At 37.4% G+C, this 21,624-nt stretch overlaps 1 protein-coding gene across 2 annotated transcripts in view; it reads right to left on the reverse strand.

The window, feature by feature from the left end:
- Positions 1-21,624, reverse strand: part of Snca (synuclein alpha) — a 96,328-nt gene that overhangs the window by 69,850 nt on the left and 4,854 nt on the right. For both annotated transcript variants that reach the window (XM_050162336.1, XM_050162335.1), the window contains exons 3-4: positions 15,204-15,245; positions 7,449-7,591 (exon numbers count right to left, since the gene is read on the reverse strand). In XM_050162336.1, coding sequence (XP_050018293.1) covers positions 7,449-7,591; positions 15,204-15,245 — 185 coding nt within the window. The remainder of the gene's footprint in view (positions 1-7,448; positions 7,592-15,203; positions 15,246-21,624) is intronic.

Raw genomic sequence — 21,624 nt, forward strand, 5'->3', positions numbered from 1 at the left:
TTATAAGACAGCAGACATGTTAACTTGCTTGATTTTAAGTATGTGTGTGTGAAGATGAGTGTACCATGTTTTATCAATTAATATACAAAAGAAATTTTATAAAATCATATAAATATGAAATCACTTTACATATAATGGTAGAAGCTCAATGAAACCCTATCAAAAATATTACACAATAGTTGTATGTAAAGGGACATTGCAAATAAATGTTCACATGTGTCAACTAAGACCAGTTCATGAAACTGCAGTAATTGCTATTATGAAGCATTTGTTAGGATACCAACCTCTGCCAACATTTAGAAAGAAATGGACGAGTTACATAGCATAGTTTGTACCGTTCACTGGAATAATTAAGGTCATGCTACCATGCTGACCTTGGAACGCACTTCTCCTACACACAGCAATATCTATGATCTAGCATTTGAACATTTTTTATTCATGTCTATGCTGCTGAAGGGTTCATTCTGGCAGACTGTAATCCACTGAAACCTGGAACTTGAGTGGAAGTGTGTGCCCTTGTGCCTAAACAGCTGAAATATTATGGTTATTATTTGTCTAAGATTATTTCATATACACAGCTTAACACTTGTTCAAGAGTTAGTATTTATTTGGAGTAATACAAATTCTCTTTTATTTCTAATAAAAGCCATGTAATGTTTCCTATAATATATATATAAACTTAGGGCAAGTACATACTATGGCCATATTTTGATACTAGGGATAATCTTATCTGTTGCCCTACGTACTCCAAGGCAGGGGTCTGGCACTCATGATTCATGTGTCCCCTGATGAGCCATCTGCATACCCAACACATAGGAGCAAATTACACAGTGCTATTGAATTACAGCAATAAGCAAAGTCTATTTTCCCGTAACAGTTTCTAGGTCATAACAGAAAGCTTTTGCATTTAGAACCTTGCTTGTGTAAGGTCACTAGGATTCACAATTCATCTTCATCCATATATGTCCAGTGAAACAGTGACAGGCACATCACAACTACCTGAGAGGTGTGTTTCTAAGTGGGGACAATGTATACACAATTAGCAGATTATCCTTTCAGTAAAAATATTGTATACAAATCACATTGCAAAAATATTACTGATAATATCTCTTTTGAAACAAATCAAGTGAATCAATTGTGTTTTTTCTATTTGGCCTATTATTAGGCTTTAGGATTTCAGTGCAGATTGTGGACTCCACTGCAACTCCAAACAGAGAGCAGGTCACTCACTGTGTCACAAAGCTTTCACTTAGGTTTGAATATTTTTAACAATTGTGTTGACTATCTTCAACTGGACTGACAGAACTCAGAGTCCTAATGGTTTCAGATGATGTATTACATTAACCATTATTAAGCACTGAAGGAGAAAAATTTACTGTGTAAGGAAGTATTTCATTAATCCTGACATTTGATGTCACCGGTAATCTGTGTATTTCTTCAGAGAGACCTGAAAGGTTGCCTATAGCCAGTGGCTGCTTTGTGAGATGGGGATAACATGACTCACCTAGACTGAGCACATGTCTTCCGATCAAGCTCTGTTTCAGTGTTTAAAACTTAATCTGTCTGATGCTGCATATGCCAATCATGCTAACAGGAGGCAGGAAGAAGGATACAATAAATGTTACAGACCATGCCACTCCTGACTCTGTTCATTCTGCCTTGGTCTTCTTCACCCAGCACACACTTAATTAGCCACCCTCTTATGAATTAAGAAACGATTATAGACTACACATATCCTGCATTGAAATCCAGGTTTTCAAATTTTATTTATACTCTATTGGTGAAAATTTTCAAAATTAGCAATGCTTCAGAACTTCCTTTTGATTCTGGAGAAGTATAATTAACACTCCTGAGCCTTGGTGCTTCAAGCTTACTTGTATAAAAACAGTGAGTTACTGTGTGGATTAGGTCAATGCATAACAGGGACAGGCTAAGAAGCAGAGCAACATCAGGTATGCAGGGCAGCAGCTCCACAACTGATGCAGTACTTTCACACATTTTAAAATGTTTTTCAAAGTCTGGTTACAACTTTTCAGAACGCTCTAAATTGAATAAAAGAAATATGTATTTATTTAGCAATAGTCACAGTGAACAGCATCCCCATTCAGAACACCATTGAGCAGCTGTAGAAGACAGACCGGCCAGATGTCCCAACCAAATGCTCCAGTAACTAGCACTGAGCTGTAAGCACTGTACCGTTACTCAACAGTATGAACTCCTGTAACTTCCTTTGTCCACTATTCTCCATCAAAGCGGATCTTTCTCTCGGGCAAAATGGAGAATAGACTGAACGTCTGTACATAAAACCATGCCTAGCTTGCATTTCTGCTAGTGTGTATTGGCCAATTTCTATTGTAACAATCAACTGAACAAGTTTGGAGCAACTGAAAAGCTTTGCTATACAGTTAAATGTAGATCAGGTCTATTGATTATTTAGTCACTTATAAAATTTTCCACATTTGGTGTTGCCAGTGATTATCCCTGTTTGTGCATATACAGCGCAGCATATGTGTGTATGTGTGTGTGTGCATGTGTGTTTTATATGATATATATGCAAAATCTGTAAATACTACGCCAAACAGCTAATAAACAAATACAGTAAAGTTTTCAGATATAAACTCAATATGCAAAATTAAGAAGCAATTTTTTACAGGTATCGAAGAAAGAAAATAATTCCATTTAAATAGTATTAATAGCATTAATAGCATTGAAAGCATCAAAAAAGTCCTTAAAATAAATTTAATGCAGGTTTTACAGTCTCTGAGAACTAAAACGTATAAAACATTGATGAAAGAAATTGGGAAGACATAGGTACATGGGAAGATAACCTATGTTCATAGATCTGTAGAATCAACAATATCAGAAGTTCACTTTGGCCGAAATAGATTAGATCTGAGATGTGTCTCTGGTCCCAACTAAAATACCACATCTTCCAGACACAGACAAAAGCCCTAAACCCAGAAGAGTCAAATCAGAGGACATTAAATGCTCAAAGTCACCTTGAACAATAAGTAATCATACCAATACTTCAGATTCATAACTGGAGGCGTAAGAATGCCAGATTTCACAAACTGTCACAAAGCAGGAGTAACAAAACAATAGTACACTGGCATAAAAACAGTCACATAATGCATGCAATGGGTCAGAGAACCTACAAACCCACAGACTGGACATCAGTCAACCTTGGCCAAATGCATCAAAAGCCCACAGTAGTGAAAACTGCACTGGAAAACTTTCAGCAAGCATCACTGTTGATGTGGACAGTCACATGCAGAATGGAAAATCCAACACATTCAAACCTTGAAAGTAATATATGAAAACATAAAGGAACATTTATTGACATTGGTCTGAGCAGTAATTTTTTTTGGATCAGATTAAACACTACAGACTACAAAAACACACAAATCAAATGGCATAAGACTCTCAGCTTCTCCACTGCAAATCAGATGACACTCAGAATACAGAAGTAGCCTAATGAATAGAAGAACCAGTCTGTGAACCATGTATCTGTTAGGTGTTAATTTTTTTTTAATGAACCTGAACTACTCAATAGAAAGGAAGTAGATAACTTGGGTTAAAAATGGACAAAAGAGTGTAAGAGCCAGAGGGGATGGAGAACACCATAAAAACGAGGCCTTCTAAACACAACAGAACCTACCCACATATGCCTGTGGCACCATGCATGCATAGGATTGGCACAAGTCTTCACCAGATGGAATCCTAGAGTAGAAAGGAGAAGTGAACACATTCCCCCACCCCAACCCAGAAGCTCTCTCCAGTTTATAACCACTTGCAAATGAAAACTTAGCTTTCTCCAAGGGAGTCTCACTGGAGAAACTCACTGTGAAGGGTAGGCCCCACGCCCAGCAGCAGATGGTCAACACAAAACAAACACAGTGGCATCTTTAGAGGATCTTTGCCACATAATATTGTGTCAGGGCATTTCCTTAATGCTACAGGTCTTTGAATATATGTTATGACTTCTGGTTTTCTGAGGGTTTGGCAGGGAGTGGGGAATTCTTGTGTATGCAAATGTGTGTGCTTCTGTATCCGTATCTATTTCTCAGGCTTTTTCTTTGACTCTTTTCCTGCTATTTGTTTTAGTTTTATTATAATATGATTTCTTAGATACCTGTTTGTTTTCTAAGGATAGACAGAAATGGTGCAGATGAGAATGGGAAGGGAGGAGGAGAGGAACTGGGTTGGGGAAGTTATATTCAGAATATTTTGTATGAAAAATATCTATTTCTAACAAAAGAAAAAATAATAAAAGGAGCCGGACAGTTGGCTCACTGGGTTAAGTGACTGATGCACTAACACGGGGTCCTGAATTTAGATACCCAACACCCACATGGAGAACAAAACAGCTTGACAGAGCACACATGCAAACCCAACACTAGGAAATAGAGGCAGGTAAATCCTGGGAGAACTGACTGAGAAAGAGATCCCAATAGCAGCCTATGGCCTCCATATATGCCTGTAAAGATGTATTTGCATACCAAACACACACACAAAAACCACAAATACACTACATACACCATATACACATGCATACCACATATACACTCACACGCATATACACATTGTCACATGGAAACCACACATACCACAGTTGCACACTCCTAAATGAATTAACAAATGACATTTATTAAAGAAGACACCCAAAATGGCCAAAGGTTACACAAAAAACATTCATCACTAACCATTAAGAAATGAAATTCCAAACCACAATGATATTGCCTTATACCCATTAGACTGGTCAGCTAAAAAAACACCACATGACAAACATCTTGAAGGTGTGAAAGACAGAGAAGCTTGAGCTCCTGATGCTAGGAATGTAACTGATTGAGCCATTATCTCAAAACAGTATGCAAGTTCCTCAAATACTGAATCACAACTACCATGTACTCTGGCAATCATTCTCATAGGTATAAAGAAATCACTCAAAATAATCAAGATATGTAAGCAAGCAAAAGAGTAATTAGCAACTGAATGAGTACAAACATTGGTGTGTGCACATGTATGCAAATGAAATGCTCTTCAGCCTTCAAAGGGCTTTTAAAGAGAAGGAAATCCTTGCATTTTCCCTAGCATGGCTAAACCCTGAGGTCATCCTACAATGGAAAGTAAGCCAGATGTAGAAAGGCACGTATTTTGTGATCTCTCTTCTATGTGGAAGCTATTCTAAAAACATCAAGGCCATAGAAACAGGTTAGAATGGTGGTTACCAGGGGCTAGGAGATGGGACCATACAGCCAGATGGTGGTCATAAGATATAAAGCTTTATCTGGGGCAGAGGAGGGAGGGAATGTCCTAGGAACCTAATGTGCAACACAGTTGTTATAGTTGTTAGTGTTGCATTGTATTCATAAACTGTCACCACAATAAGAGAAAAAGTCATGGAAGATGTTGACTATGTTAATTATCTTTGTTGCTGTGATCATTTTAGGTTGTACGTACACTTACTAAAACATTGTGCTGTATTCCATAAAGAAGATTTTCTTTAGTTAGCTGTACCTAATTAAAGATGGGGGCGCATCTCACCTTAGTTACCAGAAACCATATCTTTCTTTCCACTGATATTAAAAATAGGTAGAATACAAGAGAGCAGGAGTATCCCAAAGAAGAATTTAGGAAATAACAGGGTAAAGAAAAATATAACAAGAAGAAAGGGAGGGAGGTGTGTCTGTTGTCTCATTACCAAGGAAGCAATGAGACAAATACACTCAGAAAGCATGCTGGGCAAACCAAAGGTCTGTCACCTCTATTTCCCCAGTGTTCCTAGTCCAGGGATCCTGGCCACCACAAGAATGGCAATGTGGTTAATTCACTTCTATGAGCCCCATTGGTCAATTTCCTGCTCTTCCAAGTTTCTCGAACACAGTAAATAATCATTAATTTTTAAAAAAGAGAGCAAATGAGATCACTGAAAGTTATTTAAAAAAATAAATAAATAAGTACTTGTTGCTCTTTACCAAGATCATCCTAATTAGAATCTGAAAGACGAAATAAAATATTTTAAATTTCATTAGAAATAAATCTAATGATTTTATTTAAACTGTGGATATGTTTAGCATCAAAAACATGGCCATAATTTTGTAATTTACTTGAATAATCCTTGAGTTATTAAAGATATTCAGAACTTCATTGCAAAATTGGCTTTATCAGCTTCCTGATAAAGTAGCGGAATTCCTTCCTTACGGATGAAAGGGTCATAGGCACTGTGCACAAGCTTTCATGACTAGCAAATGACCAGCACAGCATGAAGATCCACCATTTTAACCCCAAACCCACTGGGTTTCATATCAATTTCTTACTCCAATTTCTACGTTTATGGCTTCATTTTTATAATAGGAAACTTTAAGAACTTACAACACCCCAAAGAGAAATATCTGCAAATGTTTCATTTTATAACAATGGTAGATTTCTGCTTTAGAATATTAAAATGAGGACTGGTATTTTAAAAGATAGAAAACAAGCCCAAGTTAATGTGAAGTGCTTTAATGAACCGTTTGTGATTTACATTGCATATTTTAAGAGCAAGCAAATGGGAAATGGAATGAAACATGCTTCCCAAACTTCCTACATCCAAAGCAACAAATTCTTCTACTAATTCCTTTATTGCATAATTCAGTCAGAGGAAGCTGTGTGTTGGCTATGACCAGGGAAGTGATAGTTCAGATAGAAAGATGTATGCTAGCTAGGGCCATCAAGGTAACTCCAGCAGGCTGCATGAACGTGGTACTCACTTCCCCTCTACAAATTCCACATTCCTCATTATAAAATCAGGAAATAGTTTTAAATAGAGGTTCTGTTGACAGCCTTCTTTTCGTCCTTTGGTATATGAATGTGATCATGCATTTTTCTGATAAGAGACTCCATTGCTATACCTAGAATATGGCATTAAAGCCCCACAGTTATCCAGAAACAAACTTAAGATTCTAGAAGTTAGAAATCACCATATGAATCCATGATCTCTGTTTGGTATGCACTTTCAGTCTCAGTTTGCAAAAGCATATGTTTGGTAATGAGTTGATATCTGATATGCAAATATGTCATTTAGTAAGAGATGGTGTCATTACATGGAAATCAAATAAAGATCTTCATCCTTGAAATGTAGGAATGAGGAATGGTAACAAGCTGCTACTCTCACAAAGAGGAATTCCAGACCCACCATCCACATGAAAGCAGCCATTCTTTCTGAAATGTCACCAATACTTTAGCGCTTACGATACTGTTCATTTCGGTAGTTTTCTTCCAGAAATTAAAACAATCAGGGATATTGTGCAGTGTGCATGGCATTTCCCAGGGTTACCAGTGTGACAAAATAAAAGCCCTATAAAAGTGCAGTGCCCCCCCACATGCATATCTTATGGCTGCTTTCTGATATATATGAAGGATAGTGGTATTCCGAGTTTATCACTGTAGTATAAAACAGGCAGTCTTACCTTGCCCATCTGGTCCTTCTTGACAAATCCAGTGGCAGCAGCAATGTTCCCAGCTCCCTCCACTGTCTTCTGGGCAACTGCTGTCACACCAGTCACCACTGCCCCTCCAACATTGGTCACTTGCTCTTTGGTCTTCTCAGCCACTTACAAAGATCAAGAGTGATATCATATCAAAAGATGGTGGTGTGACAGACTTTAAATAACTATTCTTCCATCAGCTGTCAACAGCTATAAACACACACACACACACACACACACACACACACACCATAGGCAACAAGAGTTGAAGAACAAGACACCAAGATAGAAGTGACCTGTTTCAGCCAGAGACTGAAACTGAGCTATAATTATACATAGCTTAGAAAATCCTGAGCATTTAGTTGTAATACAATGCAAGCAATGTGTGCTTTGCATCCAGGCAAATGGACAGAAAACCATGCACCTGTTGCAGTGTCTAGTTGCCAGTCTGAGCATCTCAGTCCTATTCACTTTCAATGCCAACGCTTTGATCTCATTTACCAAGTTCACCTCCATTATCCCTCTGAGCAAACACGTCTCACAATCCAGTATCATTTCTTTGAACACAAAAGGAAAAATGTTCCTAAATCCTTAGCTTTTGAGCAGGCCCAATTTAATGCTAATAGAAAATTTCACACCATGAGCTTTGATATATGCTCAGAATTATTCTAAAATAGAGTATGAAACTGCCTGCAGACAATATGTACAAGGTATATGTAATATAAGTGAATTTTATGTTTAGACCTGGGTCCCATTGCCAAGACATATCGTTATAGTCTTATAACACTTATCCCCAAATCAAAAACAGTTGAAATCTAAAGCAAGTGTTGCCTTAAGCAATTCTGAGAAGGGGACGGTAAGTGTTCATGCTCCTCGCATGTTTCAGAGACAGAAGATAGGTGAGGACATGGTAGAGGAAAATGATGGTTCTTTTAAAAGATTATTATTTTAAATTATGTGTATTTGCATCTGGTAGGGACAGGTATGAGCATATGTGTGCAAGTGCACAAGGATGCCAGAAGGTGGTGTCAGGCCCCTGGAGCTGGCCTTACAGGAGGACAAAAGCTTCCTAGCAGGATGCTGAGAACATAATTCTGGTCCCATGGAAGAATAGCAAGTACTCCTCAACACTGAGCCATCTCTCCAGTCAAACAAAACTGTTGAGACAAAATTTCAGCCACTTTAATGGAAACAGGGAAGCTATAATTTTAGTAAATATGAAAATAGATTTACAGGGCACACTTATATTATGGCTATTTAATATGTTTTTTAGACAAGTTAAAGTTTAGAGAAGATTCTACAAATAGTTTAGAAGGTATTTATAAGCAAAGACTTATTTTCATATAAAAACTTCTCTGTGTCATCCTAGAAGGACACCTAATTGTTAAGCTAGTCTGTCCCAGTCCTCTGCGTGTGTGTGTGTGTGTGTGTGTGTGTGTAAAACAGAACTCAAAATAAAATAAAATGTTTCTGTTAACTCCATAGTTCTGTGCAAGAAGTGTAAGGCAAGAGATTCCGCTTCTTAAACAATGCTAAGTAAAACAATAAAACAAATAAGTAAAGGAACCTGTCTGTACCTCAACCTCTACATCTTATATCTATAAACCCTGATGTCTCCCAGATCTTATCAACCATTGTCATGTGTGCCTTTCATTTTCTCTACATTTTTTTCTTTTGCTTTTGTGCCAAATTTTGGGTTTAGAATGTTTGAGTTCATACTCTCCATGTGTGTTTTTCTCCTAAGCAAATAACTATGTTTTTCTTCACATACTCTCTGAAAAGCTTGAATCCTCATAATCCGAGGAGTCACAGCACATCAGCCAGTCACATGACTACTGAACTGTACAAATTTTAGTACAGGACCATTAACCCAATAATGTGGACAATGAAAATTAATTTACAAGGGACAAGTTCTGTAATTGAAGTTACATTATTTGTAAAGGCACAGGACTTATCCCTCAGACAAGGCAGAGAGAGAAAGCCTGAAGGTCATGCACACTGCAACCAGCATCCACATAAATTACTCTGTAGCTGCCTTTTAGGTCAGAGTTCTGTAAGTCTACCTAAGAGCTCTCTGTCATTCTGTCTGCTTCCTGAAGAGCACTGAGGATCCACAGTCTAATTTTAAAGGCCAGGGGAGTGCTATATTAGAAAATTTGTTTTTAAACATCACTGGAATTATAATGAATTCTGTTTCAGGTTATTATTTTTCTTTCAAGAATATGACAAAAAGTTTTACTTGAGATTAACATTTTCTTGTTAAAACAACTCAAAGCAATGCAAAATAGGTTTTGTCTTTTTAGGTATTCATATTTTCTGCCAGCCATAAGCTTTACATTTTGTGCACACATCTTTAAACTTTAAATAAATAAAGATTTAAATATAAACTTTAATCTCTTTTTAAAACACAAAAATTGTACAGTAAGTGCAAATTATACATGATTCCCATTTTAAACAATATTATAAAATGACAACATACGGTAATGATAATATATGTGGTTAAACAGATAAAAATATAAATATCTGTAGGACTATATTTTGACTTTAAGGTCTACAGTTTATCTACTCACTGACACTGCCTTAAAGTACAAAAGGAGACAAACTTTTTGTGTTTTATTCATTCAATAAATGACATTTATTTTGTGGCTAAAGACCTTATAATCAGGATCAAGAGTATTTAGCTACTGTCTTAGTGTTTTCATTGCTGCAGTGGAACAGCATGACCATAAAACAAGGTGGGGAGGAAAAGGGTGATTCAGCTAACACTTCTCATCGCTATTCACCAATGAAGGATGTCAGGACAGGAATGCAAACAGGGCAGAATCCTGGAGGCAGGAGCTGATGAGAAGGCCATGGAAAGGTACTACTTACAGGCTCTCTTCTTCAGGATAGCTTAGACTGCTTTCTTAGCAGGCCAGAGGGGCACTGCCCACAATGGACTGGGTCCTTCCTCATTGATCACTAACAGAGAAAATGACTTACAGTTGGATCTCATGGAGTCATTTCATCAACTGAGGCTTTTTCCTATCTGACTTCTCTAGCTTGTGTCAAGTTGACACGTGAAACCACCCAGCACACCTCCCAATCAATAGATATGGTCGAATTCAAACTGACTTGTATTTATCCCAAAGTGTCTTTTCTAATTGGTAAGTAGACTTCCTTCTAATCAGAAGCCCTCTTCCACTCAGTTTCTCTGTTTTAATCCACTCAACTGCCATAGCCTGTTAAAGACCTGCAAAAGACTCCTTCTCCATGGCCCCATGAATTTCTCGCTATATTTCAGTGGCAAACACTGAGAATGTGATCAAAATTTACCATATGTCTACCTACATCTGTCTCTATGTTTTAAGCTCTTTAAAATCATGGTCACAGCTGTCTCATTCCTTCCTTATATAATGCATTAGCAGATATTTAACAAGCAATTTTTAATTTACCAAAAAGGAACTTAATGCCAAACTTAATGTCCAAATTAATTTTAATAATTATATTTATATGTTATTTAGTTGCTAAAAGTAAAATTTTAATTCTAAAGTTATTATACATACAACAATAAAGTGAAAAATTAAATAAAATAATCAAGAAACCTCACACTATAGTTATATAAATAAGGTTTATCATCATTATTTTTAAGTTTTTACAAAATTTTTGTATTTTTTATGTGCACAAATCTTTTGTGTATGTGTGTGTATATATATATATATATGTATGGTGTGTGTGTGTATGTGNTGTGTGTGTACTCCATTTATGTAGGGTCCTTGGAGGCCAAAGGAGGAATAAGTTCCCCAAGCTCTAGAGTTAGAGATGCTTGCGAGATGTCAAGTGGAAGCTGGGAAGCACACCAGATCCTCTGCAACCACAGTGCTCCCAGTTGCTGAGCCCATTCTGCAGCCCCACAGTTTATTGTGAAAAAACTTCAAAGATGCCTTTCAATAAATCTGATGAAATGTATTATCATATTCCTGCCACATGACACATATACTGGCAACAATATCATGAAATCAAAATGGTAGAATTTAAGATGTTTTCTACATTTCTATTGAAGGATTATCTGACTGAGAGATTTTCTTTTCTTTGGATTTGATAAGTAGAAAAGTTACCACTGAAGTTTCTTAGTTTATATTCCTGCTGAAAACCTATGGTGGGAATCTTGGGGGAACTTCCACAGTGGTGGGTAAGGGTGCAAGCTGCAGAAGAGTCTCTTTCTTCTTTGTGTAAACATTACTAACAATAACGGAAATATCACTGAGTGGGTAGGATGCACCTGAAATGGGCACTTACACCCAGCACAGCAAACCACCAACTCTTCCTCTATTCTCATATTGAGGTGGTTGCCAGAAACATTTGTCCGTGTAACTGAAATTCGGGTTTTATATTAAATAATATTACTTCATAAATTAAGCACTTTATTTATAGACAGTAGGAGGAATGGTACTTACTGTGGCATCTTTCTGACAATGCATCTATTCATCACCAGACTGACTGATAGTGCACTTGATATTCTGCCACTACCAGCGTACTTAACTAGTAGAACGGCATTTCAAATTGCTGCAGCCACACCCCTGTGTCCATGAGGCCTAACAGAGTCTCTCATAGTGTTTTGTGAAACACTAGATTCATTTGATACAATAAGTACTGAGAGGAAGCTTCAGATCCCTGGACTATACCATAGTCTGTGCATTTATTTACTGTGGGATATCGCAAATTCTTTAATAAACTAAAGAAATAGAAAAATACAGTATGTATAATTTTCAGCATTATTAAACTATGGAAATGCACTTGCTATTATTCTTTCGAAAATATTTGTAAAATATTGCTTATTGTATAAATACCCCATCCCTCCCTTACTCCCTCCCTCCCTTGTTCCCACTCTCTTTCTACATAGCATTAAAAACTCATGTCCTACATCCTACTATTTAGGGGAACACTAAAAATTTCCAAACTTGCCGACAGAGGGTTCTGCAGCCTGTCACCACAGAAGACTCTGAACCTCACCACTTGCTACCTGTGTTGTAAACCACATTGCATCTCCCTCAACTACCAAAACTGGAACACCATTATTCTAGAGTGGGCCTCTTCATGACATTCTCCGTTTGTCTAATCTCTATGTCTTATTACATTTGCGCTGACGTTTGCCTTTCTTTCAGCCTCTAGAAACCAAGCAGCCTATTTATTCGTCTCACTGTCTACACTTCCTGTTGGTCAACAGAGAGAGAAGGTATCAGCTCTGTGAGCTTTGAGCCTGTGTTCCTGGACTTTAATTTTACTTTTGCAACCTTCTTTATCAGAAGGATGTGTGTGTAAAGGGATGAAGCTCTTTTCTTCCCTGACAAATGTCTCTCAGGAAAAAGCCACTGAAAAACATGGTCTTTCGTAGATGAGAAACTTAACCAAGGAAAAGATATGACTCTAGCAGAAAATCACACAGCAATAAAAAAAAATTAAAAAAAAAAAAAGTGGACTGGATTCCTGGAATTCGGCCTGGCACTTGGCTGTGGATCTCTTCATTTGGTTTCATCAGTTACTGGATGCATACTCTACGATGATAGTTGGGTTATTCACCAATCTGATTACAGGGAAAACCCATTCAGGAACCCTCTCCACTATTGCTAGGAGTCTTAACTAGGGTCATACTTGAGGATTCATTGGAATTTCTCTAACACCAGGTTTCTCCCCATAATGGCTTCCTTTATCAAGATATTTCTTTCATTGCTCTCCCACTGTATCCCTTCCCTGACTCGACCATCCTGTTCCCTCATGTTCTAAGCCCCATCCCCTCTCCTTTAGCACCCTCCCTTGCCCCCAATTTACCTAGGAGATCTCATCTAATTTCCCTTCCCAGGGTCCATGTAACCCTCTCAGGGACCTCTTTGTTTCCTAGCTTCTCTAGAACTGTGAACTATAGTCTGGTTATCCTTAGCTTTACATCCACTTATGAGTGAGTGCAAACCGTGTTTGTATTTCTGAGTCTGGGTTACTTAGAATGACTTTTTCTAGTTCTATCCATTTGCCTGAAATTTTCATAATGTCATTTTTTTGACAGCTGAGTTATACTCCATGATATAAATGTACCACATCTTCCTTATCCATTCTTTGGTTGAGGGGCTTCTAGGTTGTTTCCAGTTTCTGGCTATTATGAATAATCTGCTATGAACATTGTTGAGCAGGTTTCCTGTGGTATAACTGAGTGTCCTTTTGGAATATGTCCAAGAGTGGTATCACTGGGAGGAGGGATTATATGAGCAAGTGAGATTAGGATCATGACTCTGTCCAGCAACAGCTGAAGCAAACTTGTGTTAACCCACAAACTCGAGACAGAGAGCTGTTCAGCCTGCATAGAACCAGATGACACCACCTGCTTATGAGAGATAGTTGTGTAGCTTAGCCTATCTGAGGGGCCCCTGACAGAGGGACCAGGATATATCCCTAATGCATGAGCTAGCGTTTTTGAGCCCATCCCCTATGGTGGGATACCGTGCTCAGCCTTGATACAGAGGGGAGGGGCTTGATCCTTCCTCTACTTAATGTGCCAAGCTTTGTTGATTCTCCATGAGAGGCCTGACATTTTGGGAGGTGTGGATGAGGAGTAAACTGGATGGGAGGGAAATGCAAGGGGGTATAGAAGGAGGGGTTGAAGGAAGAACTGTGGTTGGAATGTAAAATGAATAAAAAATAAATACATAAGTAAATAAACAAAAGTCTGAATCAAGGTCTGACTGAGTTTTGCCTATTTCCCACACTGAAGTAAGAGGAGCATTTTCTATGCTTCCCTTTTACAGGTTGTTGATGGGCACTTGCTATGTTGCAGGAATTTATCATGGTCAAGGATTCCTGGTCATATCAATTACATGCATGAAAGGTCTCTTTCCACTGCAGGAAGTCTGATGCTGATGAATGTGCATTAGAAGTATGGCTACAGTTGTGACAACTCGACTGTATTTGTTTCCCATCTACTTTCCTAGCCTTTTATCGCTCTACTACACACCTCCCTCCCCACATTACTACACCACCTTTGCAGGTTTTCTCCTTTATTGTAAGTCTTACTTTAGATTTATTGAAATTCCTTCTGAAATTGTGCCAAGTGGACATAAATAAAATAAAAACTATATAGAATTTTTAAAATAACATAATCCTAAGCATATCTTCTGAAAAGAACCCTTAATCACAGAGGAAATGTTATAATCAGTATAAATCATGATCCAAATACCAAACATTAAAGATATGTTTATATGAAATATAAAATATTTGAGGAAAGAATAGCATTATTACATTGTATTTACTTTGCTGCCTTTTTGTTTGTTTGTTTGTTTGTTTGTTTGTTTGTTTCTGAGCCAAATACCCAAATACCAAACCATTAAGAATAAGTATGGCTGGCAAATTTAAAGCCATTATTCTTAATCATTAGACATTTGGGCTATAAATCTTTAATCCATATTTGTCTATTTAAAAATATTTCATAAAGAATAAGATTTAAACAAAGCCAGTATATGAGGTACATTGGTGCATACCTATAATACCAATACTTAGAAAGTTGAAGCAGAAGCCAATCTGGCCTACATAGCAATACTGAGTCTCAACAAAGCAAAACAAATTTAAAAATAGGTATATAAAAAGTAAACTGACAGTGTTCCTCTGTAGACAGTGGTTTTGACAGCTACATTTGGAACCATAAGAATAAGGTGCAATTGACCTATAGGACATTTTAGATATCACCCCAGGATAAAAACCAGTGCAACTTACCTGTGGTCACACCATGAACCACTCCTTCCTTAGTTTTGGAACCTAAAAACAAAGACATTGAATGCATAAGGCTTAAACTGTCCTTGGATTTTCAGTCAGCCAATTAAACCATCTCAATATTTTGAAGTTCATGTACAAAGACAACCTCAAAGGACAAGCAAAACCACACACTCACAAAACTCATTAAACTGGGGAGATTCAGCACCAGAGCACATGAAAGCCAGCAGAGGCCTCTCCAGGTGAGTGCAGGAAGAAAGATCGGAGAGTGTAATTAATGGGCAAAGAGTTTAGTCAGCAGTGTGCAACTCTGTGCTATTCCAGTGGGATGATCACAGACAGCATCAGGGTACGGGGTAACTCAAACACTACAAGAGAGTTTAACGGTGCTTGCTAAAAAGATCTCAAAAGTTTGTTCTTTTTTTTTTTTTTTCATAGATTTCTCTGCATAGCCCTAATTGTCCTGGAATTTGCTCTGTAGAACAGGCTGGCCTTGCACTCAGAGATTTATGCCTGCCTCTGCCTCCCTGGTGCAGGGATTAAAGGTGTATGTTACCATACCCAGAAACATCTGACATATTTGAGGGGACAGAGATGTGTAATCTGATCTCACAATGTAAACATGTAAGAAACATCACAAGGGGTCTCACTGATAGGTTTTGTGTGTGTGTGTGTGTGTGTGCCTTTATGTATCAGATAAATAAAACTTAATTTTCAATAAAAGAAAAAAGATTTCACAAAACACAATGACTTTTTATATAACCTTTGCTTGATATCAGTTTATAAAAGGGAAAGGTGAGATATCACGGGGCTGAGAAAGACTCTGTGTGCAGACCTGCAGGTGCTGTAAAAGCACAGCAGAATAGAAACTGGCCAAACTTCAACAGACAAGCAGAAGGAAAAAAGGTGCCATTGTCTGCCCAACCTCTGGTCCGGCTTCACCTCACCTAAACTCTGAAGTAGCCATTCAGTGTCCATTTCATGCATAAGGAAAAATGATAATTAAGTGATTTGTCTAATATTAAGTAAGAGCATGTTATGTCACAAACTGTACAGAAGATAAAAACCTCACCTATGTCTTAGCCATTACTCAACAAATAATTATTACATATATTTTTAAAAGTAAGTCTGTAATGCACTTTAATCATGACCTTTCTAAGGTTGAATTTTTCAATATAATTCACACCTTTAGAGTTATATGGCTTTTGTAGATTTGAGGCCGACTTAAAAAGCTCTGTTTTTGATATATTCCAGTCTCTCCTCCAATTCATCCATTGGTGAGTAACTGGACTGATTCTATAATGGGCTGCAGTTGAGTGGTCAAATAAGCATGGGTATGCAGTATATCATTTTTGTATGCTGACTCTGGTATTTACACAGAAGTGGCATGGCTGGAAATTCCATTTATAGTTGTTTTTTTTTTTCAGAATTCTCCCTGTACTGAATTTCTTAATTTACTCAGTCATAATGAATAATAAAATGGTATGTGTATAAAAATGGATGGGTCATCATGGTAAGTGCAATGAGCCAGCTCCCAAAGATAAATATGGCATCATTTTTTTCTCTCATATATGCACTATAGAATGTTTTCTTTTAAAGGGCACAAAAGTAAAAGGGCACTACTAAAGATGTGGAGAGAAAGAATCACAGACTAATGGAGAAACATGATCAAAGTGAATACAAGCATTGTGAACGATCATGTGTTACATACTTACATTAAAATGTCCTTATGCAACAGTACCATGAACAATGAGTACGCCCAATGAAAATAAACCAGCAGTAATCACAACAGAATTTGAAAAGAATCATTTCTACAGATAAAAATTGAGCAATAGAAGGGTGTATATAGCCCTGGTATAATAAATGCATGTATGAGAAGATCATAATAAAACCACTCACTTTGTGCAATTAATGACCACAGCTTTAAATACACACACACACACACACACACACACACACACACACACACATACACAAAATATAAGTGGAAGTTATAGGACTGAAGACATAGTTCTTGGTACAGCAATGTTTTCAGATGCGCAACGCCCTGGATTTGATCCCCAATATTAACAAGAAAATGAAGAAAGGAATAAAAAGGAAGAGAGGAACATTAACTACCATAATCCTATCCACACACAGAAAAATGTGAAGGATAAAAGGAAATGAAGACATATAAACTGAAAAAGACTTAGTTTTGTGTATGGAAAGAAATTAAACAATCTGTATTTTAAAAATTCACTATTTTGGAAAAAAATCTTGTTAAGTGTACAGGAAATAAGTAGAAAAAACTAGAACAAACCCATATCATATACATAGCTTCCTAGAGGCTAAGTGCACAGTAAATACTAAGTACAGGTACCGACATTTGTAATGAACTTCATGATTCCCTGTACATAATTAAGTTACAAATCAAATTCTTCTGTTTTGTAATAAATACCATGACCAAATGCAACTTGTTGGAAAGGGGGTTTATTTCAGCTTGCAGTTTAGAAGGGCATCATCTTGGGAAACCAAAGTGGGAACTCCAGCATGGCAGGAAGCTGGAGAAAGGAGCTGATGAAGAGGCCTTGGGGAACACTGCTTACTGGCTTGCTCTCCATACTGGTTTTCTTATAGCACCCAGGACCACCTGCCCAGGGATGGAGCGACTCACAATGGGTGAGTTGGGCCCTCCTGCATCAGTTAGCAACCAAGAAAAAAACCCTTGCAAAAATTCCCACAGATCAATCTCATGCAGGCAATTCCTCCAGTGATATTTCCTCTTCTCACTTATCTCTATTTCCTGTAAAGTTGACAAACACTACCTAGTATAAGAGGTGATTTTTAGCTCCGAAATTGTTTAAATTTCAGATGTTCATTATCTACAGTCTAATAATATGATCAATTAGATTTAAGGACATGTATAGAAGTATGCTAAAGCATTTGGAAAATGTTTTTGAATATATATAAGCACAGTCTTAAGTGAAATTTGCATATATTTTTTAAAATTATATTTTTAAAAGGAGTTCATTCAACTCCCTACTTTAAAAAAAAAACATATGTAGGAACTTTCATTTTGAAAATAAAGACCGCCCAGTACAGAGTCCATGTTTTAACATTCACTTCATTAAAAAGAAAGCAAATCTGCATCATTATCTTAGTAAAAGTAACACAGGAAATAGTGCACAGAAGGCCCTCGAGCACTGTGTTTAATGCAGGAGGCAGACGTGGTGAGAGCTCTGGTTCTTACACACACAGCGCTGAAGCTAAAGGCATGAGGCACATCACCACACTAGAAGCAGAGTGACGGCCATACTAGCTGGAATGAAAGGGCATGCCCCGGTGTTTCACACATGTGTTGTCTGTGTAAACTCACAGGCACTGCTCATTGTGCAAGGCACTCTAGAGCTGGTGCACACTACAGGACCTAATAATGGATGGGTAAACTGCTTAGGCAGGGGAAGGCTCGGGGCTATTATTCAAACTGTTAGGCATTCTGACTCATTTATAAGTATGTTGAGAAATGATAAAAACTAAAGTTAATATTTATCTTACATTTTGTAGATTAACATTTTTACTTTTGCAAAAATAACATATGAAGTAGTTCTAACAGTGCTTGTCTTATTCTCCTTGCATATTCCTTCTAGGGTAGGTATCTTATTCATGTCCTATAGAATTATGCAGATTAGAGTCCACAGTGGTAGAGGGAAGGCAGGGCAGCAGGAACAACTGAGAGTTTGCATCTTGATCCAAAATCAGCAGACCAAGAGCACACTGGGAATGATGGGTGGCTGTTGAAGCTTAGTAGCCTACCCCTGTGACACACCTTCTCCAACAGGTCCACACCTCATAATCTTTCCCTAGTTCTGGTAGCGGGGAACAAGTTCACGAACGTCTAGATAGCATTCTCATTAAAACCTCCACAACTCTTCACGTCATGAGCTGCCCCTGATAGTTCCTTTAGCATGGGGCTGAGACGGCATCACTTCCTCTGAGGCAATGGCTTCTGATACTTCACATCCTCAGTGTAAGCTTATACGTTCATCTCCAGGTATTTAGCTGCATGTTTACTATCTAGGAAGACAGGAAAGACCACATCTGTGCTGTACTCTGTCAAATTGGCGAACACTAACCAGTCTATGAGGTAATGGCTAATTCCTAAATTATTTAAAATTCAGTCATACATTTTATCACTCTGAATAGTCAACTGTTTCTTCCATCAAGCAATCGCTCGCGGCATTTTTCATCTTACTGCTTTGATGTGCCCTCCCCTCGGCTGGTCAGCCTTGTCTTTCTGGAATGCAATTCTGTAAAATACCACATGGACTCATCGCCAGGAGACAGGAGACAACACACCCACAGGTGTTGCTGTTTGTGAGAATTGTGTATCAGATGGAAAGCGACAACTCACCAACAAATTCCAAAAGAAGCGATTTAACTGAGTCATCAATTATAATGGGTTATTTGTGTGACGATTTTGAGGGTGAAGAGCTAGCAGCAAAGTTCATACCTTGCATAATTGCTCTTAATTTATGCACTGCAGTAACAGATATTTAAATTGTGTGGTTGGGGACAAGTGCTATTAAAGTCACAACTAGAATTTGAATGTATTGCACAACAAGTACTAGAAGAGCTTGTGTGAGAGAATGCCTTTCTTCTGTGTCCCTTTTCTTCACTCCCTACAACCATTCAGACCATGACTAATGGAAAGAAATGCTCACTGCTCGTCCCTGGCCTGTCTCCTCTGCCTCAGCAGCAGAGAGAATTAGACATCTGATAAACCATGGAATGCCTTTTAATGGAAGACAAATGACAGTCTTGATGAAGTTGCTGTATCACAAAATAATACCTCATTTTCATTTTCATAATTATCAGTTAAGTCATAAATGATAATTTCCCTTCAATTTACAAGTGAAATCGAAGTGATAATATCTAGCTAAAAAGCAGGTTCCAGTGGCAAATAAGAAACAAGATATGGAAGCTGAGGGATAACATGGCTTCTCTGAGCTGAGGTGTACTGCCCCCAACCGTGTCTTGCTTTTTGGGAAATCACAAGGTTGCAGACTGGTGAGGGCTGTGAGAATCCCTCTATAACATTGTTTCATATGCTTACTCTCTGAACACAAGTAATAAGTCTCACGTGAGAGTGGGATGTGCAGCTCAGCAAACAGTGACACAGAATTTGAAGGTAATTTTCTTCAACTTGCTACTATAAAACTAGCATTATGTGAAGAAGATATTTTTACTTTAATCTCAATTTCCAATTATATATCATGACACTGATATATGTTTATGTAACTAAAGTATGATTATTGAAATTTTATGCAAATAATACAAAGAGTAATAGCAAATTGATTACTGTGGCAATTCTTCAATTACTTAAAAATAAAAAAAGAACAGGTGTCCAAAGCATTTAATGTAAGGGAATGAGATGATGCTCCTGCCAAGCCTTTCAGCCAGAAGTGAAATTTAAAATTTTTCTTTGATTACTTCTAATCTTTTTTTTTTTTTAAATCCCGTTTTTCTAATACAGGGATCAAACCCAGTGCTGCTTGCACACAGACAAGCACCGAGTCACTGAGCCACTGTGCCATAGTTATAGTCCAGGCTGTTTCTAATACTTCAGGCTAATTGTTGATAATAGGTTTATATACTGAAGAAGAAATCGTGTTGGCAAAGTAATTGTTGAGTTGAAAAGCTTATCTAATAAAACCCAAGGTTCCTAAATATGAAAGTGTACTCAGTTCCACATTTCCACAAAAGTTCTGCAAGGTAATTGCATTTTTATAAACTATATGTTTGTAGGCAGAAAAAAAGGAAGTTCAAAGACATTAAATAACCTCCCCAAGATCCTAAAGGTAGAAGCGATGTAGGTTGGATTAAATTTATGTTGGTATGACAGTAAGTCCATAACCCGATTTCCTTTCACATCTCAGTAGCCCTGAGTTCACTCCGGCTTATTGTTTTAATAACAAACTAAAACAGTACCACACTGCTTACTGCCTGTGGTGGCTTTCACACTTAAACAAGAGAGCTGGCACTATCTGAGACAGATTTTCCAAAATAAGTTTGAACAGTAACAAAAGTTGACAAAAATCAGAAATATGATTCTTATCTTCATACCTCACTTTTTATCCTAAATTCAGCTTGTGTTTAGCTTTTAATTGGACTCCAGAACATAACCAGAAAATTATTAATTATACATGTGTTAAATATAAAAACAAAATATAACAGACATGGGTAATTTTAATAAGATTGGATATAGTGAAAAAGTACACTTTTTAATATAATTGCCTTGCAGTGAACAACAAAACTAATCTTTGGAGGAAGCCTATATGATTTTCTTTGGGTTCTCCTTATTTAGCTTCTCTAAGAACCCGAATTATAGGCTCAATGTCCTTTATTTATGGCTAGAAACCAAATATGAGTGAGTACATCCCATGTT

The sequence above is a fragment of the Alexandromys fortis genome, unplaced genomic scaffold (genome assembly GCF_014885135.2).
Source record: "Alexandromys fortis isolate MF-2015 unplaced genomic scaffold, M_Fortis_MF-2015_v1.1 scaffold_117, whole genome shotgun sequence".
Taxonomy (NCBI): Eukaryota; Metazoa; Chordata; class Mammalia; order Rodentia; family Cricetidae; genus Alexandromys; species Alexandromys fortis.